The sequence below is a fragment of the Macrosteles quadrilineatus genome, unplaced genomic scaffold, assembly GCF_028750875.1.
Source record: "Macrosteles quadrilineatus isolate MER2022 unplaced genomic scaffold, UCM_ALF_1.0 Scaffold_13__1_contigs__length_4303367, whole genome shotgun sequence".
In the NCBI taxonomy this organism is placed as follows: Eukaryota; Metazoa; Arthropoda; class Insecta; order Hemiptera; family Cicadellidae; genus Macrosteles; species Macrosteles quadrilineatus.
The window spans coordinates 3,248,642-3,276,453 of NW_026542606.1; the positions used below are offsets into that span (position 1 = coordinate 3,248,642).

At 35.1% G+C, this 27,812-nt stretch overlaps 1 protein-coding gene across 2 annotated transcripts in view; it reads right to left on the bottom strand.

Annotated features, from left to right (window-relative positions):
• LOC129004942 (INO80 complex subunit B-like) overlaps positions 1-27,812 on the bottom strand; it is a 58,905-nt gene that overhangs the window by 10,572 nt on the left and 20,521 nt on the right. Inside the window, exons 2-7 of one of the 2 annotated variants that reach the window (XM_054433662.1) lie at positions 27,340-27,429; positions 24,663-24,816; positions 21,388-21,535; positions 20,186-20,321; positions 13,875-13,975; positions 467-636 (exon numbers count right to left, since the gene is read on the bottom strand). In XM_054433662.1, the coding sequence (XP_054289637.1) occupies positions 467-636; positions 13,875-13,975; positions 20,186-20,321; positions 21,388-21,535; positions 24,663-24,816; positions 27,340-27,385 (755 nt within the window). In that variant the 5' untranslated portion in view covers positions 27,386-27,429. Of the gene's footprint in view, positions 1-466; positions 637-13,874; positions 13,976-20,185; positions 20,322-21,387; positions 21,536-24,662; positions 24,817-27,339; positions 27,517-27,812 lie in introns of those variants that run through there. The other variant, XM_054433663.1, reaches the window with a different exon arrangement.

Here is a 27,812-nt window from a genome sequence, read left to right on the forward strand (position 1 = left end):
TATAGTATACAAAAAGTTAAAGTTTTCGAGATATTTAGGAAAAACCTAAAAATGGCACCTAGAATCCAAGATGGCGGCCATTTTCCGACCCCCCACCATGGGTTTTTTGTTGTTGTTTAAAATAGACACCTAGGAGGGCATTTTAAAGCAATTTCCAGAACTATAAGATTTTTTCATTTTTTAAGGCATTAAATGACTGTGCTGATAGGTGAAAAAGCCATGCCTGAGACAAAAGAGGATCAACTTTTTTTGATTTTGAATACAAACAAATTGTGTTATGTATGTTCTATGACTCTATTCTAAAAATGTTGTATTTTTTTTTTTTTTTTAACAAATTCTACTCAATTTTTTTCCTACTATAAGTAGGAAATTCTTATGCAATTGGAGATTTAATCAGACTTTTACTTGCAATTTTGGTAACAGTTAATACCGCTTAATTTTTACCCTTTCCACGATGCTGTCTTACCTTAAAGGTTTAAGTGGAAATTCAATATCAGGAGGCAATGTGATAGCAATTCCTTGCAGGTTGTTGGTCAAAGTCACAGTTGGAACCTGGCGTCTCACTGCTCGACCTTTGGCACTCATCTTCACTGGCTTACTCTCTTGTTTGCGTAGCAATCGCTCCATTGTCTTTTTCTGTAACATGTTAGGTACCAAATTTTAACGGGGATAAAAACGTAACTGCTATTCAACAAACACCGTAACTTACCAGTTTTCATCCACAATTGGCCATAGCTTCGGCTATGGGCCAAAGAACGTAGGCCTATTTTTAATCACAGTAAAGTATGTTGACAACTCATCTAGTCTGGATTAGTAATGGACCATCATATGTTTTTACATTTTACATATGCAGTTGTTTTACAAAATATAATTCAGTGTTATGTTGTGTTTGTAAGAAAATAAAAGAGTTTATAACAATTTATTCTTTCATTAACTTTAATTTCACCAATAAAGGTTATGGGCCATTTGGAATAATAAAATAATCATTTTACAGTATTCTGTGCTTAAAAATAAGTAAAATGAGTTTTGGCTATAGAATTGAACCTTTGAAACAAAATAATTAATAATTCTAATAATTCACAGTGTTCTGTGTGTGCGACGGTAGAACAAACAAAAAAGATCAAATATTTGGATTTAATCTTGGATCAAGAATTAAATTGGAAATGTCACATAGAGCAGTTAAAGAATAAATTAAATAGCTATTTAAGATATTTTTATTTCCCAAGAAATTTATGTCCAGAAAATGTTTTAGGAATGCTATATTTCTCTCTGGTACATAGCAGAATTGACTATGGTTTATTCTGCTGGGGAGGGGCGTATGAAACCAACTTGAAATCTGTGTTCAAACTGCAAAAACATTTTGTCAGAATGATTAAAAGTAAGGGCAAGATGGAACCATCTCGACCATTATTTGTTAATTTAAAAATCCTTCCTCTTAAATATATGTTTGTTTTTAAGGTGTTAAGAATTTTCTATGTTATAAGTGGTACTGAACCTATAATACATAACTTGTTCAAGGACAAGTTAAGAGGTAAGCAAAAAGTAGTAGTACCCAAACCTAATTCAGTATTTTTTACAAATTGTTACAAATTCTTAGGTCCAAAAATGTTAAATGTTATTCCTGAAGTATTAACACAATGTAAAAGTTTAAGTTTGTTTTCTAAACGATTGAAAATATGGCTTTTATTCAATGAAAATATCGATTTTCTTTTAAAAATCCAAGCATAATATTTTATTTTTTATATAATTATAATACGGACAGAAATGTTGTTATTTAATTAAAAATTGAAAAAGTGTTATTGTGTTGTGGCGTTCTATTTAGAAATATTATTGGTACTGTGTTTCATGTTTATTAATATGTTAGTACTTTCGCTCTGACTCTTTATTATGATGTTAATTTTAAATGATGGAACCTCTATACAGGCTTTCCTTCAGAGGTCCTATATTTCCAGGATGCTAGTATTATAATAAAATGTTAATTATACTCGTTGTATTAGTTGTACATTTTTAACTGTTGTACATTCAAAACTGTTATCTGTAGCATTTTTGGAAATAAAGTCTATTCTACTCTATTCTAAAATTATGACACTTGGAAAATTCAAGCTGAAGCTATCCAACAAAACCTAATGGATTATGTATCTGGGGAGAACAAATGTCCTGAGGATGAAGTTGGTAAGAATGCCTGGATAGTTAAAGATCTTAAAGCAAAATCAGAACTAATATTGATAATTTCACCTAGTGAATTGAAATTAGTAAAAAACTGCAAAACTTCCAAAGAAGTATGGGATTGCCTGCAGAACAATTACCAAAGTTCTGGTCCTGCAAGGAAAGCCACATTATTAAAGCAGTTAATAGTTCATAAAATGAAAGATGGAGAAGATGCTAGGGATAATGTCAACAAATTTATGGAGATTGTTGACAAACTTCAAGAAATGGACATCATTATCAATTCAGACTTACTTAGCATTATGCTACTTTACAGCTTATCATCATCATTTGAAAATTTCCGGGTAGCAATTGAGTCTAGAGACACTTTACCTTCTCCTAATGATTTAAAAATAAAAGTAATTGAGGAGAGTGAAGCTAGGTCAAAAGACACTTGTACGAATAATGAAGATACATTGTATTGCAAAACAAAGCAGTTCAACTCCAAGAAAGGTATTCACAACACTTATAGTCATAAGAAACAAGATGAGAACAACACTACAAAAGTAGGTTTCAAAGTTATATGTTTTAGATGTGGAAAAATAGGACACAAAGCCAAATATTTTGTTGAATATTGTATTAACATAACTGTAGATCCAAACAAATGGGAGATAGTTTCAAAGCAGAGGCTGAATGTTTCTCTTCAAATTTGAACATTTTAGGTTCTACTTCATCTGATTGGTGTATTGATAGTGGATGTACATCGCACATGTGTGGAGAGAAATCACAGTTCAGAGATATCAAAAATTCAAACGGAATTTTGGAACTTGCTTCTAAAGGAAAGACATCTGACGTTTCTGGAACAGGAACGGTTTCGCTGGAATTAAAAAATTCTGAAATCATACATTTGAATAACACTCTGTTTGTACCAGACTTGGCAACAAATCTAATGAGTGTCAGTAAAATAACAGATAAAGGATTTAAAGTGATTTTTGAAAAAGAGAAAGCTGTCGTCCAAAACCAAAGAGGAAATGTAATTGTGGCAGCAGAACGCCAGGGTGGTCTTTATCATGTCAAAAGGACAAAATCTGTAATGGTAAATGAAAAATCAAACTATACAAAAGAACCTGAGATCATAGATTGGCATAAGAAGTTAGGTCATCTAAACGAGGTTGACTTAAAAACAGCTTTAAAAAATGAATCTTTGAATGGATTAACCTTCAACATGAAAGACAAAATTGGAGAATGTGAAACGTGTATTAAAGGAAAATTGACACAAACACCATTTCAATCAAGAAAGATTGCAAATAATGTAGGCTTATTAGAAGTCATACATTCTGACATTGTAGGTCCTATGAAAGTAACTACACCTGGAGGAAATAAGTATTTTGGAACATTCATTGATGAACATTCAAGATACTGCTATGTATATTTTTTGAAAAGTAAAGACAAAATTTTTGAACGTTTCAAAGAATATAAATATGAGGTGGAAAATCAAACAGGAAATAAAATCAAGTTTCTGCAAACAGATAACGGCAAAGAATATTGTAATGGTGAATTTGACAAGTTCTTGAAAGAAAGTGGTATAAGGCGAAGACTAACAGTTCCATACACGCATGAAATGGTTTGGTTGAAAGAAAAAATAGAACATTATTGGATATGGCAAGATGTTTACTGATAGAATCAAATCCACCAGGATATATGTGGGCTGAAGCTATTAACACATCTAACTATATAAGAAATCGATGCCCTTCAAAAGCTACTGAACACTTAACGCCATATGAAAAATGGACTGGAAGAAAGCCTTCAGTAAGACACTTGAAAGTATTTGGATCAAAAGTATTTGTATTAAACAAAGCTTCAAGAAAAGGAAAATTTTATCCAAAAGCGGAGCAAGGAATATTTGTGGGGTATGCAAGCAATTCAAAAGCATACAGAATTTGGATGCCACAACAAAAGCAGGTTAAAATTGCAAGAGATGTAAAAGTTCTTTCAAAAATTTACTATGAAAGAAATGAAGATGTAAATGATTACAAACTTCTTCAGCAAAATAAAATAAAAGAAAGTGATAAAAAAGATCAAGATTTTTGCATTATTCCGATCAAACAGAGCGAAAATAATGATGACCAGTCTGATTTTGACACTATATTTGAAGAAGAAAATGATAGTGAAATGGAAAATGATATTATTTTTGAAGATGATATTGAAAATCAACCTGATGATTCACCAAGCTCAAATGATATTGAAAATCAACCTGATGACTCACTAGGCTCAAATGAACATTTAGACACTGATGAAATAAGGGTATCACAGAAAAGGCAAAGAAAACCTCCTCTGTGGACAAAAGATTATCAAATGTCAGCTACCTGCAATGAAGATTCAACTTTAGAATCTTCAGAGGAATGGAATGAAGCAATAAAAGAGGAAATAAAAGCTCATTTAAAAAATGAAACTTGGGTGCTCGAGGATAGAAACAAAGAAATTAATGTAATTGGTTGTAAAATGGTATTAAAGAAGAAAATAAAACCAAATGGAGAGCTAGAAAGAAGAAAAGCACGATTAGTAGCAAAAGGATTTGCACAAAAACCAGGCATTGACTACGATGAAACTTTTTCTCCGGTAGCAAAGCTAAGTTCAATAAGACTTATGCTTGGACTTGCTGTTGAAGATGATCTAAGTATTGATCAAATGGACGTTTCAACTGCTTTTCTAAATGGAGAAATAAAAGAAAAAGTTTACATGGAAATTCCTAACAATTTTGAGAGATAACTCCAAGAAATAATGGTGGATGAGAGTGAAATGAAGATAAAAAACTATTCAACAAAACAAAGAAAATGATTACTGACTTAAAAAATTCTCAAAACAAAAAGGTTTGTCTACTAAAAAAGGCAGTTTATGGTTTAAAACAATCAGGAAGACAGTGGTATATGAAGCTTGATGAAAAACTAAAGGAACTGAAATTCACACCATCTCAAGCTGATCCTTGTATATACATTTCAACAGTAGGTGGATGCAAATCAATAATCTCTGTATATGTAGATGACATTTTAATTTCTACGAAGAACCAAAAGTACCGCAATTACATCAAAGCCCAGCTCATGAAAACTTTTGAAATGAGAGATTTAGGTGAACTAAGCTATTGTCTGGGGGTAGAGTTCACAAGAAAGAATGGAAGGATATCAATGTCACAAACAAAATACATAAATGAAGTCCTGAAAAAATTCAATATGACTGACTGCAAACCAGCTGTAACTCCACTAAAACCAGGTCTAAAATTGGCTAAAGGACATGAAAAAGATTGTAACTACCCATACCAAAATTTAATCGGTTCATTGATGTATTTGTCAATAGCCACAAGACCTGACATAACACATGCTGTGAGTTACCTGAGCCAATATAACTCTTGTTTTGGAAAAGAACACTAGATTGCTGCAAAGAGGGTTCTCAGATATTTGCAAGGCTCAAAGAACTTGTGTCTTGAATTTTTCAAAACAGGAAAGCAATTAATTGGAGCAGCAGATGTAGATTGGGCATGCAGTGAAGACAGGAGATCATACACCGGCTACTGTTTTAAATTTGGCGGTGCTGTAATCTCCTGGGAATCAAAAAAGCAGAGGACTGTAGCTCTGTCTACGAGTGAAGCGGAATACATGTCATTGACTGAAGCAGCAAAAGAAGCCATCCATTTAAAACAATTGATTAATGATATGGGAAGACCTCAAGAAGTCATTGAAATATTTTTTGATAACCAATCAGCTATTACAATGGCTAAAAACTCCATTATAGGAAGTAAATCTAAACATATCAGTATCAGAAAACATTTTATACGGGAAAAAGTACAAATTGGAGAAATAAAATTGAACTACAAACCCACAGAATACATGGTTGCTGATATTTTTACTAAAGGACTAAGCGAACCAAAACATCACAAATTTCAAAAGTGCCTAGGACTTTTACCTAGCTAAGTTGGGTGAGGGGGGATGTTGACAACTCATCTAGTCTGGATTAGTGATGGTCCATCATATGTTTTTACATTTTACATATGCAGTTGTTTACAAAATATAATTCAGTGTTGTGTTGTGTTTTTAAGAAAATAAAAGAGTTTATAACAATTTATTCTTTCATTAACTTTAATTTCACCAACAAAGTACATACACACTCGCACGACATATTTATCAGTAATCACACTCCATTTCACCAAATAGAGATATAAACCGACCGATTTTACGAATATTTATCACCGACGACGACGAGATAACCCCGAACTGGTGTTTGATGACCGACGACAGACAACAACTAGACCGGCTCAACAGGTGAATTTCGATCAGCTGTTGTCCACTAGTACCTAAGTTCGCCGCTTGAGCGCGTAAGCCTCGAGCAGACTGAAATGATGGATTTTACTCCAAGACAGAATTATTAGTTCGCACGCCGTCTTCGAAGTAACTTCGTCGTTACACTTGTCTGTCGTCTAAGCTTACACGATAATCGTTAATTCGTTTACTGAAGGTTAGATATACTAGTTCGGCCCTTTCTAAATTTTACTTTATTTTCATTCATCACGCTCATTCTCGTTTGCTTTAAAATTTGATTAGAAATATAAAAATTTAATAACTTAAAATTTCACCGACTTGAGTCTAGACAAGGCCACACTAAAAAAACAGGCCGTAATGCTCGTCCAGCATGACGTCACGATAGAAGACGGCAATGACGTAATTTTGCCGTTTGTGATCAGCTGCTTGTTTTAATCTTTCATTGGAAAATAAATAAATAAGTACTTATACGTCATAGCCGTCTTTTATCGTGACGTCATGCTTGGCGAGCATTACAGCCTGTTTTTTTAGTGTGGCCTTGGTCTAGACCCGCCAGTTCCTGCCTGACAGTGACTAGCGGTGGCTATCTTTCAGTTTTATTTAAACTAAATTAGATTCAAAATTACGATTAATCCTTTCGCTTAACGAATAATTATTAAGCGCAACTGTTTGGTTAATTCGCCGTTTTAATATCCCGAGACATATCGACTGAGTTCTAAACCCCTTCTTTGGAGGGTAAAAGAATCAAGTCTGGGAGTAGGCTGATTTGAACAATCAGCTACAAATATCAGTATCAAATCTATTTTAAACCGTATCACAATAAATACTCCGTTCGATTATATTAATTAGGCCCCCGACGACTCTGTAGGAATTGTTTTTTTACCTTATGTTTGATATTAGGTCAATTACCCACGTCCTTATACATTTATTTTGAAGGTTAATACAAGTATTTATATCACATTGTCTAATATTAAATACTCGTCGGTCCTACAGAGTCAATCTAAAAGTTAGGCAAAATTTACCAAAACCCTTTATTGAAGGCGGGGATGAAATAGCTCCTACTGAGCGTCTGCAGGATTTCCTGAGCGCTTCTAGAGCTCTGAGCCTTCAATTAATTCTAATAAATTGATCAGTCAACTTCGTATCGACCCCTGTATTTTTTCTAGGCTCCTTCTGAGCACTCCGGGGAAGAAATTTGTTTGTGGCTGGTTCTAGGGGTAGCAATCAAAGTGTTAGCTGTGCGTGCTGTGATTTGGTTTTTTGTAGATAAACAGTATTTGATAGCAGCTATTAATAGAGAGCTTTGTACTGTGTATGTACCTCAAATAATGGGTGAAGGAGTTGTTCGGGAAAGGGTTTGCTCGTTTAAAATGGCCAAACAAACATGCATGATGAAGAAAGAGGTGGCAAGCCATCTGTGGTCAGTATTGAACTGCTTGAGATAATCAATGCAAAGATTCGTAACAACCGACGATTCGCCATATCAGAACATTCGGACGAATTTCCACAAATTTCCAGGACTGTTCTGTTTGAAGTGTTGACTGAAATTGCTCGGTGGCTTCCGAAAAATCTTTTGGAAAACCTCAAGACTCAACAAATGAGTTTGGCTCTGGACTTTTTGACTCAATACGACAAGGAAGGAGACATTTTTTTGGAACGAATTGTGACTGGCGATGAAACCTGGGTCAAATACATGAACCCTGAGACTAAAGAACAGTCTAAGTTGTGGGGTCATACGGCATCGCCACACAAACCAACAAAAGCCCGGCAAGATTTTTTCAAAAAAAGCTCATGGCAACTGTGTTTTGGGACTCCAAAGGAGTACTGCTGGTTGAATTTATGAAACGTGGTGCAACAATCAATGTGGATTTGTACGTTGAAACTCTGAAGACGGGCGATCCAAAACAAACGCTGTGTTCGTCTGGTGTTGTCCTTCTGCATGTCAAAACACACCTCCTCATACTGCCCAGAAAACCAAGGACCTTTTGGACCAGTTCAAATGGAATTTTTTTTTCATCCTCCATATAGCCCAGACATGGCTCCGAGCGACTACCACTTCTTCAATCACATGAAAAATTGACTCGGCTCCCAGCAATTTGACGATGATGAGGAACTGAAAGTCCTCACGTGATGGCTCAAGGCACCGGCGGGTGATTTTTTTAAAGAGGGATTTTTTTTTCAGTTTAACCTATGTGTTAGTCCATAGATATGACAAGTGTTTAAATGTCCAAGGAATCTTTGTTGAAAAGTATAGGAAAGATGTATATAATGAAAATGTTGTATCTACTTCTGTTTTTTTGTACAGAGGTTACTTTCTGAAGAGCCCTTACTAGTTAGTTGTCCATCGTTCGCTTGTCTGTGTGTATTACCAATGAATACAAACCATTTAAGAAGCACAATGCCTTTGTTAAAATTCAGTCTGGAAATATATTTTGAATTTGGGATGGTCCCTGGAGCGGGCCACTAGGTAGATTATTGTGAGCGTGCGGCCAAGTCAACTGACTGTGTCAGAGAGAATGAGACAAAGAATAGGCTTAGAGAGAGAAAGAGATAGAGTAGCGTGGTCGCGTGAAGCTCATTTCGGCGGCAAAATTCCAGTCAGACTATTCTCCATAAGCATTTTGCTTCTTAAAGGGTTTGTATTCATTGGTGTTATATTATAGCTAGGGGTCTGCGGTACAGAAAATTTAAGGTCGGTACGGTACAATATCTTGTACCTCGGTTCTCGGTACAAAATCGGTACGGTACACGGCTACCAGTAATTTTGCGGTTTTCTCCTCAGATTGAAACCATTATTTTAAATTGTAATACATTGACATTACTACTGAAGTGGATAGTATCCTACATTCATGGTTTGCTAACAACAATTAATTACTGTCCCACAGATTATTAAAACCTTTCCCTTGTAACGGGATTGTGTCAGGAAATCAACAAAGTAAAGATAAAGGCTTCACCTATTTTACTACTAAGTTAAGTACTTGCCTTGATAATTGGGGTCTGAGGGTCAGACTTTTTTTGGTTCGGGTTGGGTCAAGCAAAAAATTTTTTATTAATGAATTTTTTGTTTGTTTGAACTTGTGTTTATAATATTACTTAATAATAAAATATGGAAAAAATTGTATTTATGTATATTATTAGCTTGGGAATTGCCTTAACTGCAAGAAAGAAGAAAATAAAAATTCTGTTTCCACAATCCAATATGTATCATTCATTCCCTCCCTACTAACCACTTAAGTACAAAACCTCACACTTGCAATAGCATTATTAGTTACAGCATCATTAATACATTATCTATTATTGGCATTAGTGCCACAGCTTTACATAAAAGTGATTTTTTATAGGGCCTAAAATAGTAATATGCTAAGCAACATGACAAGTTGAGAACTCATTGATGATAAGATGTTGTGTAAACTGATTAACTATAAAACTCTAAAAAAGTAATTGACACACACATGGTTTGTTTATGGTATAATTAGTAAGGAGACTGTAAAAATTACATTACATATCACGTCATACAGTAGCATAGCTAGACCTACAGCAAAAGATTGAAATCTAAAACTACTGATTTTGATAAGTAATAAATTAAAAGAATTAATAATCCATAAACTCAGATCAAGATATTGTTTATTTCACAACTAATTAGGTACCCTAAAAGGAACTTCTAACTAATTAATATAGGTATAGAAGATTATATTAAATCAAGAGAAAAGAAAATTAAATGCCAACTTGGCAACATAATGCAGAGACACTTGAGTGCCCTAATTAGCAACACAAGTCAATGTTTTGAAACTGCAGGGTCTTTTTCTCAGATAGCGGGATGAATTACAAACCATAAATCACTCTCACCAGCCAGGCAGGGGGCACTCAAAACCCTTCTCCTCCCCTCTTGCAACACCCGGTTGCTTCAATTGCTAACAAAATTGTGTAATGAAACAAGGAAGTAGCTGACAAAAATATATATTTCTTTATTAAAAAGCATAAAACTGTTACTAACAGATTATTTTCAATGAAACTAATTCATGGTAGTTAGTGTCTTGTAAATATTTTTATTTTATCAGAAAAAAGTAATTTTAGTATTGTAAAATACAAAAATACTGACTAGATTTAGAGATGAAATTTAACAGCCATTATAAAAACTATTATTTTTATGATCAAATAAAATTGGGATATCAAAGTAATTATTACACTAGTAATGAATGAAAGTCCTAAAGGATTAAACATGATAAAACTCAAGAGTTCTTGGAAGTACTTGAGTACAACAATTATTGTTGTGATAAAATACAGTGGAAACTGATAAGAAGACCCTTGAAAAACAATTCACTCTTGATAACAAGTGTATTTTTCAAATCCCCTTGAATTTATTTGACCTCTAAACAGATGTTATTTCAAACCTCAATAAGAAGTCAACCTTGATAGCCAGACATAATCCCCGTGAGTGTCTTGTTATCAAGGTTCTACTGTATTAATGGATTTTGGACTGCTAATGGTTTTTTTATTGCATCACTACCCTAGTAATAAATTATGAAGATCGTAAACAAACATCTGAGAAGCCTTTTATGTGCTCAAGGGAGTAACTTACTTAGGGAGTAGAGTAACTATGATATTTTACAGGGAAACATCACAAAATTCGCTATAACTTTTGATTCGTAATTGTTACAGCAACGGGGGGTTGCCCTATTAGCGAATTTCCTTAAAGGGAAGTAGCTATTACCGTAGGTGGCACAGTAAGACCTAGGCCCAGGATCGATTTACTTTTTTATTTTGATGTCCCCGGAGGCCAAAAACACTATTTGTTCAAATTTATATAAATATATATACGTCCGTGAACGCGATAACTTGAGTAAATTTTGTCCGATTTTGATGAAATTTGGTTAAAGGTGTAAGGTGGAATAAACTTGAAACTTTATGGCGGGTTTTATGGGGTAAAAAATGGTTTTTAGCGAATTTCCCATATAGGGAATAAGCTATTACCGTAGGTCTCATGGTAAGACCTAGACCCGGGACCGATTTTCTTTTTCGTTTTGAGGTCCCCAGAGGCCAAAAACACCATCCGTTCAAATTCATATATATTAATAAATAATACACCATAGTATCCTTTTTACAAATTATTTTTAATGACTGATGCATTTCAACACTAAGGTCATGGTCACAGTCTTTCACAATGTTATTAAATTTAAATATGTAAACAAAAAAAATAAATACATTCACATGTTTAAATTTTAACTAAATAACTTAAATAACTTAGTGTCAAAATGCATCGGTCATTAAAAATAATTTTAAAAAAGGGTACTATGGTGTATTATTTATTAATATTATATTACAGTAGCCCTACACGTGAACAATATCAAATATTATATATACACCTCAAATATAATACATATATATATATATGTGTCCCTTAGCGCGATAACTCGAGCAGAAATGATCCAATTTTGATGAAATTTGGTACAAACATGTAAAACTACGTTTATTCGAACGAGTTCGCGAACCAGCATAATTGGACTAAGGTAACAGGGGTTTATGGGGGGTTTTATGGGGTTTTCTCAATTTTGACCATAAAAACAAAAAATGTTGCAATTTCTTTTTAAACCATTTCGTAGAGCTTAAAAAAATGAATAATTTAGTATATTGAAGCGTTGTTGTATGCCTAACGATCGCGGAGAAAATTCAAAAAAAGTGTAATTTAATATTCTTTTGTTATTCTTATGGAGAATATGAAAACTGTTGTAGTTTACTTGTTTATGGATATGTGTTATTAAAATTTGGCAAATTTATTGATTTCATCCTATACTATTGATGTATGGTCAAAAAACACTTTTACCTTCCCCGTAGCAGCAAACCTAAGCACTCGTTAAATTTCTAAATTGGGAATAAATATGACGTCTTATTTATGGAAATATTTTAGTAAAAATGTGATCAGACAAGTTGAAATTCGCTTAGTCTGCAGGTTTGCTGCGGCGGCGGCGGGGGCATTCTCATTATTGACCTTCAAAATACAAAATTTACAAATTTCTCTCAAAGACCTTAAAAAACAAATGATTTAGTACCGTATATCAAAGTGTTTTTGTACAGTTATTGGTAAGGGAGAAAAATAAAAAAAAATTTAAATTTAAAACTCCCATGTTATTCTTATGGAGAATATTGTAAAATGTTGTAGTTTGTTTGTTTATGGATATATTTTGATCAAACTTGGAAATTTTTTTAAATTTTATACCAAACTATTAATATTTCACTAAAAAACACACTTAACTAGTCTCCTTGTAGCAGCAAACTTAGGTACTCGTTAAACCTAATGTTATATATAGATTTAATTGAAAATCAATTAAGACAAATGGAAATTTGCTTAGTCGGCAGGTTTGCTGCAGCGGGGGTATTTTTTTTTTAATTATTTAAGAACCATAACACATTAATTTTTATTCAAATTGGCTTTTTCCTTAAAATCCGGTTTTCTCTGTTTAATGGGGGTTTTTATGGGAAAATAACATAAGTTACATTAACTTTTGAACCGCAATTTTTCTGGAAATGGGATTTGTACATTTTTTTCCAAATTTAAAGGACCATAACATACTAATTTTAATCCAAACCGTTCTATTTCTAAAATCCAATTTTTTGTTATTTATGGGGTTTTTGTGGGAAAATAACATAAGTTACAATAACTTTGGAACCATCATTTATATGGAAATGGGATTTGTACTATTTTGTTCGGAATTTAAAGGACTATAACATACTTAAATTGTTATCAAAATTGTACGACCATTTTTTGGAAAATCTTATTTTTCCTTTATTTCACAGGATTATAAGGGAGAATTGCTAATATATAAATACAAATAAAAAAAAAACTATTAGAAAACGCCTGGAGATACTATGGATTAGTACCTACATACCAAATTTGATCAAAATCGGACTACAAGCAAGTGTGGTCTGTAGCTCTGTACACTTCCACACACACACACACACAGACATCACTTCGAAAACCACTTTTTTGGGTTTAGAGGGACCCAAAACGGATATATCCACTCAAAACTCAAACATGTTGATGAAAAAAATACTTTCTACATATACTATGTCTAGGGGGAGAAAGTAAAAATAAAATATGAATACATGAAAGGTATAGTAATGACTATACCTTAACTAAGGGTTTTTCAGAAACAAAATTTATTTAGAAAAATTGCATTATTTTTTACGGTTCCAAAATTAAGTGAAGACTTAAGGGTCCGCTCTACCCGTGCCGTTTTGTTTAAACGCAAGGGTCTGGGGCAACAGTGTTTCCGAAGGCTTAATTTCACGTAGAATAAAAGTTAGGGTGTCATTTTATCTAAAATATGGTGGTTGCAATATGTTTACTATCATACCATAAAGCCTGAAAATCTTCTTTTGAATTTAGATGAAACTTGACAATTTTCAACTGCTGTAACTTACCTTATCCTTTTCTCTTTTTTCATCTGCTTGTTGTTTACGTTTTTGAGACTTAATCTGGGCCTTGAGTGCCATTTCCGGCGTCATGACCTTTTCTCTGTATCCTGGAATGAAATATAATCATTAACATTGTTCTGTTCATTCCCTAACAAACCACCTAAAAAAGGCATATTTCAAATTAGGCTTATTTCAAACTCACTACAGAAGTCATCAGTGCAGGACTTTCGGATCATACTGCTCAACTCTGTACTGTAAACTTCAACTCACACATCAACTCAAGTTATCCAGCCCAAATTGGATGCTGCCTAAAAAATAAAAACCTGTAAGACCTCAAGTATCTTCTCAGTCAAGAAAACTGGCTTAGTGTTACCTCAATAATCAATGCCCAAGAAGCTTTTAAAACTTTTAGTAACATTGTGAGAGTAGCTATGGATGCGGCCTGCCCCCAAAAGAAGATAAAAACACAAAGTAAACATAAACTAAAATTCTCTATGGACCCAGAAGCAGTGAGACTTAAAGCCGAATTTCTTAAAGCTCTAAGAAAGTTTGAGGTGGCGGGAAATCCAGATGACAGAAGGGTTTCATTCCTAAACGACATGGTATATTAGGTCAGGTCAATACTTCAGTTTAACCTATGGTTCAAAAATATCTGAACACGTTCATGACACCGGGCATTGTATAAAGTGGGAGGAAAGCTGTGTATTATACAAGGAGCCTAATTGGAAGAAAAGGAATATTATTGAGGCTTTGTTTATTACTTCAGATCAAGATTCATTAGCCAACGCATCCATTGATATCAGCCCGGTTTACAATACACTAATAGAGAAAGAAATTAAAGGATGCATAGAAAAATCTAAACAAAAGAAGATAATGCCATCAGCTGTTCTAGATAACAGAGTCTCCCCTCCCCCTCCTCCACCACCGGGGTCGTCAGTCGTGGTTAGGCGCTCACAACGATTCCGTGAGAAGAGAAATAACCTTGAAAACGCCGCACGTTGATTTTGGTGCGGCGAAACGTCGGTGTTGGGAACTTAAGTCTAAAATTTTAAATTTAGTTTTATTTTTATTTTTGTATATTTTTATGTGTAATGAACTGTGTTGATTGTGATTTGACAAGGACTGCGTTCTCGTGATTCCAATAAGGTGAGTGATGCCCAACATAAAATTATCATACAGAAGGGTTTCAATTGAAAATAAAAAGAACTATGACCTGTACTTGAAAACGATGCGGAAAAAGGTTAATTCTGACCAGTTGATGAAAGCTGAAAATAAATCTAAAGCTATCTGGGAAACAATAACCACAGTGTGGTCCAAAAAGGAAACACCCCTAAATAAAATAACCCTTCAAGTTGATGGCAAACTTATAAGTAATGTGACCCATGTTGCAGAGCATTAATTTGAATACATTTTTTACACAGGTAGCAGAAAAAACAGTAGAGAAACAAAAACACCTGAAGAACACAGCTCAAACCCCACACGTAACTCAAACAGGTCCACCGTTTTCCTCCTTTCAAAGGACGGACGAGAGGGAAGTTAAAATGATTATAAACAAACTTAAAGCAAAAAACTCGTCTGGAATCGATGAAGTCTCATCAAAAATACTTAAGCATTGCTGCAATGAACTAGCACTACCCTTGGCTGATTTGATAAATAAGTCCCTAAAACAGGCATCTTTCCTTCACTACTTAAAATAACCAAAGTATATCCAAAATTCAAAAAAGGTAGCAATTTCTACCTACCAATTTACTACAGACCAATTTCCCTCGTTTCCACCTTCTCCACAATATACGAAAAAGTTGTTTTAAAAAGACTTTTAGACCACTGCACAAATCACAACCTGTTGAACAACCTGCAACATGGATTTACAAAAGGGAAATCCACAACAACAGCAATAATTCAGATGGTTGAGTCCCTGATTGACAGCCTAGATGAACGAAATCTATCAACAGGAATCTTTCTTGATTTCAGTAAGGCATTTGACTGCCTTGACCACCAGCTAATCATTAAAAAGCTGAATTTCCTTGGGGTATCAGGGATAGTAAGAGAATGGTTTCAAAGCTACCTCACAGGCAGGAGTCAGTTTGTAGAACTAAGGCACAGAGATAACAGCCAAATAAGAAAATCCAGATCAAGTTTTCAACCAATAAATCGAGGAGTTCCCCAAGGGTCTGTTATGGGTCCGGTACTATTTATCCTTTTTAACAACGATTTGCCGCAACAAATAGGAGCGCCTGCCTTACTCTTATGTACAGTAGACTCCCTCTTATCCGGACACCTTTTAACCGGACTCGGCGGAACCGACATCTCTTTAACCGGAAAATTTTTATCAGCACATCGGTTTAACCGGACTAGATCGGCAGGAAGTGGGCGGCACTGAAACAACTGTTCTCGTGGGATCGATATTAGACCAGCGATCACGTGTCTAAATACAATGCTCTCCTAAATTACGTAAAATATTTGGGTTAGTGTTTGAGTGAATCCCGTGGTGTAAACATGTATTGCTAGTCGCGTTCATACGGTGTGTACAGTACCCTGCACTAAATCATTGTGGTTGATGTGAATGTTTGTACCGATCGTTGAAGTACAATACAGTATATTGCCGTGTACAGTATTGTCCAGTATACTGCTGCGTGCATTTTCTTTTTTGGACCTAGGCTAGTAGTTTTAATGTGATTACTGTATCCATATATTTAGTGCGTTTTCTTTAAGAGAATGAGTGACAAACGTAGGCGTAAAGTTGTGACAGTTGAACAAAAGCTTAATGCAATTGAACGCCTAGATAAAGGAGAATCGGTAAAAATAATTTGCAATGAACTGAATGTAGGGAAGAGTACAATTTACGACTGGCAAAAAAACCGAAAATCGCTCCAAGATTTTTTTACACAAGTGGAATCTAATAAAGCACTGACTTCACGATGCACACTGAGAAAACCAATTAACGAGCTCGTAGACGATGCGTTGTGGTTCCAACAAGAACGTCGGAGGGGTACTCCACCTAGTGGACCTATTCTTAAGGAGAAAGCAAATTTACTTCATTCGAAAATTGAAAATGGGGCCAATTTGTAGCTAGTGAAGGGTGGCTGACGAGGTGGAAGAAACGTCACGGAATCCATTTCATAGGTATATGCGGCGAAAAACTGTCAGCAGACACTATTGCATCAAGTGAATGTCCAATCAAATTTAAAGAATATCTAACCAAGCAAGGGTTACATCCTGAGCAGGTGTACAACATGGATGAAACCGGACTGAACTTTAAAATGTTGCCACAAAGAACATTTGCGGGAAACCAAGAAAAGTCAGCTGCTGGCTTTAAAGTAAATAAAGAGCGACTGACAGTAGGTGTTTGTGTTAATGCAACCGGAACACACAAACTTCCGCTTTTTGTTATTGGAAAGGCCATGAAGCCACGAGCATTTAAAAATATAAACACGGCGTCTCTTCCTGTACACTACCGTGCGCAAAAGTCAGCATGGATGGATGCCTATTTATTCAAAGAGTGGTTTGTGTCTGAGTTTGTTCCTAGTGTTAAAAATCACCTCTTAAGTTTAAAAATGCCTATAAAGGCTGTTCTTGTACTTGACAACGCCCCTACACATCCAGAGGTAGAGCTACAGTGTGAGGGAGCAGAAGACATCAAGCTCTACTACTTACCTGCCCATACAACAAGTGTAATACAGCCAATGGACCAAGGAGTAATTGCAAGTCTTAAGCAGCGTTACAGATACAAACTTCTTTCCGAAATACTTTCAAAGTTGGATGAAAATGGAGACACTGGACTAATAACTGCTTTGAAGACCATAAATATCGAGGATGTGATTTACATGTTGGCTAAGGTTTACGAAGAAATGCCAAGCTCGACATTTATGAAGTCCTGGAGAAAACTCTAGCCAGACGTCATGGATGCGATCGAGAACAATAAAGACGACAATCCAGCTGCCCCTGCCATCCAGACTGCAACAGAACCGAATGAACCTGAACCCGACGATGACAACATGCTAAATGGTTTAAAAACCGTATCCCATTGCGATGCATTAACTGTTGAGGACTTAAATGAATGGATTACGGCCGATGACAAACTTGAAAATGAGTTTTTTACTGATGATGAAATAGTACAAGCGGTTGTTGATGCAGAGGAAGATGTAAATGAAGAAGAAGAGGAAAATATTCAAGAGGAAAATATTGAACGAGTTAATCACGCTGAAGCAAAAACAGCACTGGAACTAATCACATCTTACATTGAACAACAGGATGTATCTACTCCGGCAGATATAATGTTGATTAAGAAATGGCGTGATTAAGCGTTCAAAGGAGCCGTGGACACTAAGAAACAAAAGAAAATCGACGATTACTTCAAAAACTAAATCAAATCTTAAGTTAGCAAAACACGTACACCTGTATAAGACTATAGGTTGTTTCATAGCAAAATGTGTGTTGTAATTACATAAAGCTGTGTGGTTTAATACAATAATAAATAAAATGAGTTTTGTTTAATTGTGGCCTGTTTTATATGTTTTGTTTTTGTACAGTTTGGATAATTTTCTAAGGTAAGTGAACAGTACAAAGGTTGAATTTTATTTACAGTACAGTACAGTATAATTTATGTAAAATAAATATACAGTACGGTACAGTATTGCATTAATATATCTACAGTATAGGCATTGGCTCAAATGTGTTTATGTTTGTTTTCATGTTGTGTTAAATAAAACGTAAACCATATTTTCGTAAGGCAATGGGGTACAGTAGAATGGGCGAGACTGTAGTGGGAGAGGGTTCAATGACAGGGACACTGCTAGTCACGAGTGTTGGGGGAGAGGAAGCCAAAACAAACAATGGAAAGAGGGGGAGAGGGACAGATGTTGTTGACGACTTGGATTCTTGGAAGTTGGTCACTAGGAAATGCAATAAATAATACATCTTGCACATATCATGAATTGTAATGGTTGTTTGTTTGTTAAATATTTAAAATTTACCGCCTCAACATGTTTTCTAGAGTTTTGTGTTTACAGTAGTTATCATAAAGTGTCTAGTTTTACTGTTCTTACGTAATAATCATTATTGGCTTATACGGTATGCATTTAAACGGTCCGTTTTAACGGGTTTTTGGGGACGTCGGTTTAACCGGAAAACCGTTATCCGTACTGGCCTCGGTCCCGAGGAGTCCGGATAAGAGGGAGTCTACTGTATGCTGATGACACAACCTTAGTGTTTAATGAACCACTAGCTGAAAATCTAGAAGTAAAATCCTACGTGTCACTCAGTATGGCCTACCAATACTGCTACAACAATGATCTCGCAGTAAACATGTCTAAAACAACTCAAATAGCTTTTGGCCGTAAATCTCAAGAAGTGCCACAACTTCAAGATGTAGAAGTGGAAGATAAAGCTAAGTTTTTGGGCATCACATTCGACAAGAATTTAACCTGGACCCCTCATGTGGACAATTTATGTAAAAAATTAAGTTCAAGCATCTATGCTCTTAAACATATAAAAAATGCAAAAGATTATATCATAACAAAAGTAGCATACTTTGCACTTTTCGAGTCGCACATGAGGTATGGACTTGTAGCATGGGGTGGAGCCTCTGCCACTAACATGCAAAGAGTTCTCACAAAACAAAAAAAGCCAGTCAGAATAACTGCAGGACTCCATAGACTCGACAGCTGCAGGGAAACATTCAGGTCACTCAAAGTACTTACCATTGTAGCACTCTACAGTCTACATACAGGAAGTTGTGTTATTTGCAGTAAGAAATAACCTTACAAGGCGTGGCGAAATGCACCAACACAACCTGAGAAACACCATGCAGTACAACCTTCCACAACATCGCACGGCACAGTTTGAAAAGAAACCTTCTTACGCAGGAATGAAAATCTTCAACAGGCTACCTCCAGATCTAAGAGGCAAGACAGAAGATGACCTCAAACCAGTTTTGCATCAATGGCTCATTATTCATTAATCAACCTTTTTACTCTTTAAAAGAATACTATCAACAGATCTTTGACTAAACAACACCTCAACCACATATTTAGAAAAAATTGTAAATTGACGCTACTACTATTCCTAATGAATGTGTAAATAGCCTAAAGATTAATTGTCTATTGAATTATTTTTTGAATTTACCCAAATCTTTTCACCCATATGAGGGGCACTACTGTATTTGTTTGATGACTTGTACAAAAATATTATATATGACTTTCCTAATCCATGGGGGCTTCTCAGCAGTTTAACTGTCCCTCTTTTCTCAAAGTCACTGACTAAAATCTTGCCACCTCCTTACGACCATCCAGTTAAGTTGCTAGTGTTACAGTACTCACCAGTGGGCAGTGCCAATAGCTGTTCTCCACTGGAGCCAGGCTCTTTATCTGTGGTTTTTCGCTCCAACATTGCTCTTTGCCTTGCAGTCATCAGCTTAGGATCCTTAGGCTTTATCTTTTTCAATTCGTCATCTACCTGATGATAACACATCCCAAGACTTAGAATGAGGGTGTGACTTCCTTTGGAAGGAGATGTAGGCTACTTTTTAGGAACAAAAGAACATGAAATAAACTGAAATTCTTTATAAAGTGGACATGAATACATATTTGGAAATGTCAACCAGCTGTCAAAGGTCATACTTTGCACTAACAATTTGTGATTACCAGTGGCGGATCCCCCCCCTCGGACATAACAATTTTTAACTATTGGGTAGGCCTGGCCTACACTCTTACCAAATAATTACTTAACTGCCAAAAATTGACAAATTTATGTATTTCCCCTCGTAACTTACTTAACCCTGCAAGTACACTTACACTTTAGTAGCTTTTAATTTGAGAAAGCAGTCACACTCGACTCAATAAAGGATATTTTGCTTACTTCAGATTTCAGAATGTGTTGCAGTATATCCACTCCAGTCCAGTTGAGTGCATCTCCCGTGAACACCAAGACATTATAATCGTCTTTGGCAATGGCGACAAAATTCTGAACAACCCCATAAGTGTCAAGACACTATCATCGTCTACCACGATTTCGGAAATATCTTGAACATCCACATGAATGCTAAGACTCGTTATCCTGAGATCCGGACAATACACTGAACACCTAGCACGATTGCAATTTGTTAAAATATCATCATTGTGTTTCGCGATCGTGGCGAAATCTTCACGTCCCCTTTCAAGTCCCGCGCCATCACGGGGACATCATAATCATCTTCATACCGTGCATACCGTAGGCCAGGTGATTTTATAAAGGACTGTTAAAACACTTAAAACTGACAATGGCCCTGAGTGTAGCTCCAATAAAAAAAGCCAAGCAATAAGAATCTGCCGTTCCCTCGAATAGCACCACCAAAAATTTGTAATTAAGTTTGGAAATTGACAAGCATCAAGATGTAGGTCAAAATCAAAGAAAAAAACATGACATTTTCACTTAGTATTGTGCATAAATTGTCAATCAATGAAGTTGCTCTGTTTGCAGTTAACTTCTAGAAATAATTGGACATTGTACTAATCTAAGCTTATGTTCTGTTAAAGTTACTTACCTCTTCTAATTTTCCAGATTCTATAGCATCTAACCATCTTTCCTCTTCACTTGATGTTGCACTCTCCTTACCTTTCTTCTTTTTTTTGGAACTACTTTTGGAAGGTGAGGTAGATGTTGACGCGGGCTTTGATGCAGTAGCTGATATGCTAAAAATTAAGGTTATGTTATGAACAACAGTATTTACAACAAATAAGTAGTATAGATAGATAATGAAGTAATTTAAACATGGGCTATTTAAAAATGTACTCAACTAGATAAAAAAAGGTGTAATAAAAATGTACAAACTCAACTTTATATATCTAGGTTAATAGTTATATGCCTACTTTTGATCTATATTTATTTGAAATCACAATCAGAGTATTAGAAAAAGTGCTATATTGATTATTACTTACTATGAATATGACATAAAATACAGTAATTTTGCTCCATAGCACACATACAACAATGGTCAAACGACCGTCTGCTGGATTGGCATACAGTAAATTTTTTATATCTAGGTACGGTAGGTCCTATATATCCTACATATATGTTTATATCTGACAAATATATAATTTATATTTTTGTCCCATATAATGAATTTACAGAGCACTAAAAACAAAACACAAAATATAATCACACATTGGCTACATATATATTTTATTCTATCATTTATTAAAGATATAAATAGGCTATAACAAAATGGTTTACACAATGTTAATAGGTACACATAGATTGTTTATAGATATAAAATTTTCAAAATTAAATTACTTAACTAACTCCCATCTACCTTTCCATGCAATTTAATAAAAAAGCTTCCAAAACCCCGCCAATCCTTTCCATTCAAAGGTTTCCCAAAATACAAGAGTCGCAAGTCATTGAACACAGGGCAACTAGCAACAAAGTGTGAAACTGTTTCATTCTCGTTTTAATTACACAAGGAACAAGCGTGTTTTTTGTCGACAATCCAGGGTTATAGTCGAGGTCTATACATTTAACTATCCAAGAAATGGTTCGGTTGTCTAAACCAGTTTCTAAGAAGCTATTGTTGCCAAGGTCAAAGTCGACGACGAGGTATTGAGAGTGATAAGCTGAAGTACGCGCTCTGCCTAGACACTCAGCTCTCCAGCTGTTCTTGCTGCATGTACGACGTTAACCAACTTAGACTTTAACGTACCACGCCCCTCGCCACCCCATTCGTATATAAATTCAGGTCCACTTTCATGCCCAATTTGATTCCTAATGCTTTCCACGCTCAACACCAATCTACATTACAGTATTTCCTAACACTTCAGCAGCTAATATTCTTGGTAAACAGTCAGTCCGCTACAAGAGACAAGTCCAACGCGTAAGGTCACGTGACGCAACTAGGCTAGGTGCGCGCGCAGCCAAGGATCCACCCGCACAAACAGACGACGGAGTTCATCTACATTTTGGATGAGTCCTATTAGAATGAGTAGATGATATAGCAGGGGTAAGGTGCAGGGGTAGGTGAAGGGCTAGGGCCATGAATTAGCAATTTACTATCTAATTTATTAGGTTTACCAAATGGTCGTGGTCTGGTGATCAATGTTCCAAATTTGTGCAATTAATATTTGAATTCACGTTAAGGTACATCTAGTTAGTGTTACGAATCAGAATAAGTCCATTTACATAATTATTTCTCTGTTCACTATGTATTAATTAGATACTAGAGGTCGTCCAGTGGTCGAAACTCGACAAAAAATATTTAATGTACAGACTTTATTTTCATTCCACACTTTGAATAGAACATGTGATTGGAGTTTCTTCCATTTGTTTTGATTTTCTGTTTATATTTCCTTGTTATTTCGTCACCATCATGGCAACTCATAATATCCATGTTAAATTTTTCAAAATTTTAAATTCATTTTTTGTGCTTATTTTTGAGCCTATTTTAATTTATAAAGGGATTCTGCACACCTACAGGAAAATAGCTTTCTAACAGTATGCGTAGATTTTCCCTACGATGCACACGAGCTGAGAAAAAAGGTTTTAAAGAAACATGCTTGCCTATTAATATATATTAATAGATATATTAAACAACATAAAAGCTGGCTGTGATATGCAGCTAAGGTATTATTGTGCACTTTGACAAAGTAGTTAGCTTCTTCCCAATAGAGTTTGAACCACGACAGGAAATTGTAAGATTTAGTAGTGGTTAGTGGAAGATATATTGGGCCCAGGTATCTTTATTAACACTCATACTACTGCATTTCACTACAGCCCCATCCTTATATATAATACGTGAAGGCGATTTCTACAAAACACCACTCCTCCGTTAAAAATGGACGGATTTTTACAAACGAGGTGTTGAAGTTAAGTATATTGTTTTTGTAGACGCCCCCTTTCACAAATTCCTGTAATAAAAGTCCTCAAGCTTTGCCCCACAGGCCATCAAAAACCCAATGTATTTCTTGTGAAGAAAATATTTTCAACTAATTTCCAGGCTAATATAATTTTCATCAAACCTATAGGCCTACAATAGAACTGCAATCTTATCATTTGGGACTAAACCACCACATTTGGAAAGTCCAGAATTTGTGGTAATTTTCAGAAAATAGGCCGAGTTGAACCACGTCCTTTTACTATTGCGATCGCGAAATGTGTCTGCGTAGATTTTTTAATAACAAAATTCAAGATTTTGCCACCATTGCAGAGGTTGATTAAGTTTTTCTTCAACCGCAGGAGACAATGATGGTACGGTATGTCTACACGGCCATGAGATATATTCAACATTTTTTGGCTATCATGGAAAACGATGATGAAATGAATTAAAATGCTTCTTTATTGAGGCGAACTCAGGACCTCATGGTCCTTTCTTACCTCTATGATCATGTTTCCACGACTGCGGGAGACGATGATGATGTCTACAAGACCGCGGAAGATGTAGCCTAAAATGCGAAAAACGGTGACGATATTTCTGTGAACGCAGAGTGATTTTTTATTTTGCTGCAATCACAGCCTTTTTGCCTTCTTTAATAACGATTCTCGTTACTGGTTTAAAATTCTTTCTGTAAGCGATTCAGATGGTTAGAGGTCTACTGTACTTCTAAATTGGTTCTCAAAAAGGCTGTTTTGGGTGGCAGCTGACATAGCTGGTGGATCCTAGATGTGACAGTTCAGCGTTCAACCAGCACCAAAGTTTCAATGTGCGTATAATTTCTTTAGCAATAACTGAATAATACATGTAACTGAAAACTTTTTTGCTACAGATGGTTGGTTGTGTAAATTAAGGAAATTTATAACACTATAGGCCTATGTAACATTGACTATCACCTTAATGTATCTGGATCGTCTTCATTAGCACTGATAAGGCCCAACTTCAAAAGATCTACCTTGGATTCAGAATCTAACTCAGATTTTTTCTTCTTATGCTTTTTGTGTTTATGTTTCTTGTGTTTCTTTACAGCCATTGATATAAAGTCACCTTCTGAAACCATGTACATGAGTGCATTTAAACCACACAATTATGCAATAACTTAGGCCTATTAACACGTTCGCTACTGAGCGTCGCATATATGCGACGCCGCGGTCTTTGCCACAGACCGAGGTATACATTTGAATCTTACACATAGACCGACTGTCACTTGGATAACAGTACACACAGACCACGGGTGAAAACCTATAAAACAGTGATCATTTACATTGTAATACACGCTACAATCGTGTTTGTAAATAAATTATTCTTGTTTATTTGTATTTTAATAACCTTTTGTAATGTCGCATATTTGCGACGCCCAGTCTACAGCGAAGACAATAGTGAAAATTATCATATTTTTCTTGAAATAGACTAAACGTCGCATATATGCGACAGTTCATTTTTTGTGTTTTAAGGTGAAAGTAAGTAGGCTAAAGAAATAAACAGATTATTCAAGAACAGTTTATAACTGAACAAATATAAAAGCTACATAGAATAATGCAGCATACATACTGCATACATACATACAGTGATGCAGAAAAGTAAAGACCAGTTTTTCCAACTATTTTATGATGTCACCAATCATCATATCCACAGACCAAGCGACGCAGTTGTGCGTCAGACATCTCTGTAGACCACTGGAGGGAATTCAGAGCCTTCAAATAGACTACTACAAAAATATAAGCATTTTAATAACATTAGAACCCCAACGCAAATATGCGTCGGCAGTCTATTTTAATGTGACTAGCCGTCGCATATATGCGTCGCTGGTCAATGTGAATGGAAAATTTCGTACTATTGCAGTAGCGAACGTGTTAAATCTGTTATTAATAACAGGCTTACTAAACTATACACAAAATATTGCTTTAGGTTGATTCATAGAAGGTAGCCTCAATAAATTTATAAATAAGTTAGGAAACTTCTTCATCAACACTTGTTAATGTTACTAAATTTACAGAAAGTAAATAAAAATATAGTAGAACCTCTTTAATCCAAACTATTTGGGACCGGGGGTAGTTCGGATTATTAAATATTTCGGATTACAGAACATATTGTTGTTTTTACATAACAATAGCTAAAATGTGGCTAAAAAATGGGTCTTAATTCTTACAAGAAGAGTGAAAAAAATGCTTTATAAAGTAAAATACAGTGTTTATTTAATACAGATAAACATAGTAAATAAACAGTACTGTAAATTACAATAGAAACAATTACGGTGCGTACGTATACAATAAATAAATACTGTACTGTGTATAGAGTACAGTTCAATGATGTGTTCGGATTAGTGGACTTTCGGAATACGGGGGTTCGGATTAAAGAGGTTCTACGGTAGGCTATGTCTAATAACACTCTTGAAACATGCATACACTTATAATATAGTACTGTTAACTCACAAGACAGTAGAGACATTATAAGGGTGGTGATAGAATTTGATTAGACACTCCAATCATAACCAGACCCAATAGGCAAATGACGCTGGGAAACTGGACTTGGGGATGAAGGGCAAGCTAAGGTCGCAAAAAAATGTAAAAAAGTATAAACAAGTTGGTAGGATTGTTTGTTGAATTGTTTGAAACGTTCAGAAACCAAATGTGGAGACCTATGTATTTCCAAAAGTAGTTTTCAGTGTTAATTCACTTTAAATTGTTATCTGTTGAAGCAATATAAAAATATATCAAAATATATGGTGCATATAACTTATATATGGTGCATATAACTTATATATGGTGCATATAACTTATATATGGTGCATATAACTTATATATGAGCTACCTATTTAAAGAAAAATCCTAATAATTTTCACTAACTTATTGTCTTCACTATAGACCGGGCGTCGCAAATATGCGACATACAAAAGGATATAAAAAATATTTAAAAAAACAAGAATATATTATTGACAAACACGATTGCAGCGTATTAAAAAGTAAATGATCACTGTTAAATATAACAGGTTTTCACCCGTGGTCTGCGTGTTACTGTTAACCAAGTGACAGCCGGTCTACATGAAAGATTAAATTGGATACCTCGGTTCGTGGCAATGATCGCGGTGTCGCATAAACGTGTTAGTTACTGTAATAGTTGTCTAGAGCAAATTCTCTTACTACAGCTATTGTGGAATGGATCAATCAGTTATTGGCACAGAACTAGGCCTAACTTAAATCAATTCAAGATTTCATTTTATTAGACTTTGGTGTGGATTCTAACTTATACAGAACTGTAACTACAATCAGTTTTTAGAATCTAAGACAATGTTATTTTCATTGTGGTTAGGGGTAGCCTACAAACGATCGGTTACATGGCTTCGGGCGATCAAACAGTTATTCCTAAGATTTTGATTATACTAGCCTAAGGTGTTTACAACGAGGTGAACAAGTTTGTAAGTTAGATTTAACTATACTTATATGTATACTCCCTCATAACCTTGACTTAATATTACAAACTTTTCAAATGTTAATGAACATCAAATGAATGTCTAAGTCAATACAGTATAGGCTAGACTAGGGTAGCATAATAAACATATTGCTATAGACCTACCTAACATTGCTTCCTCCTCTGTGCTGGTATCCTTTCTCTTTCCCATACTTTAAAGCTGAGTTGTTATTGGGATTAGCAACCGACAATAATCTAGAAACAAGGCGAATTTATTTATGTGCAGGATGAATTAATATTATCTGGACTGGGCAAACAACTGACGGCCGTGAAGATAGCTATCACCAGCTGTCATCCCTCCAAAGTTTCCCCCTCCACCAGACATTTGAGTTTACCCCTACGAAGTAGTCAGTGCTTTGCACAAGTAGACCTCCGATTCCCGTACTTTATATTTTCTAAAACTCTAAGCTTTAAGGGTTATAACCTATTTAATTATAAGAATTACTTTGTAATTATTAAAATAATATAAAAACATAAATATAAGTAATCTTGACTGGTGGTAAAAACTACGCAATAATGTGATCAATAACAAAATATGTATTTACCTTGGACCTATTTAAACTGAACCAAATTTTATT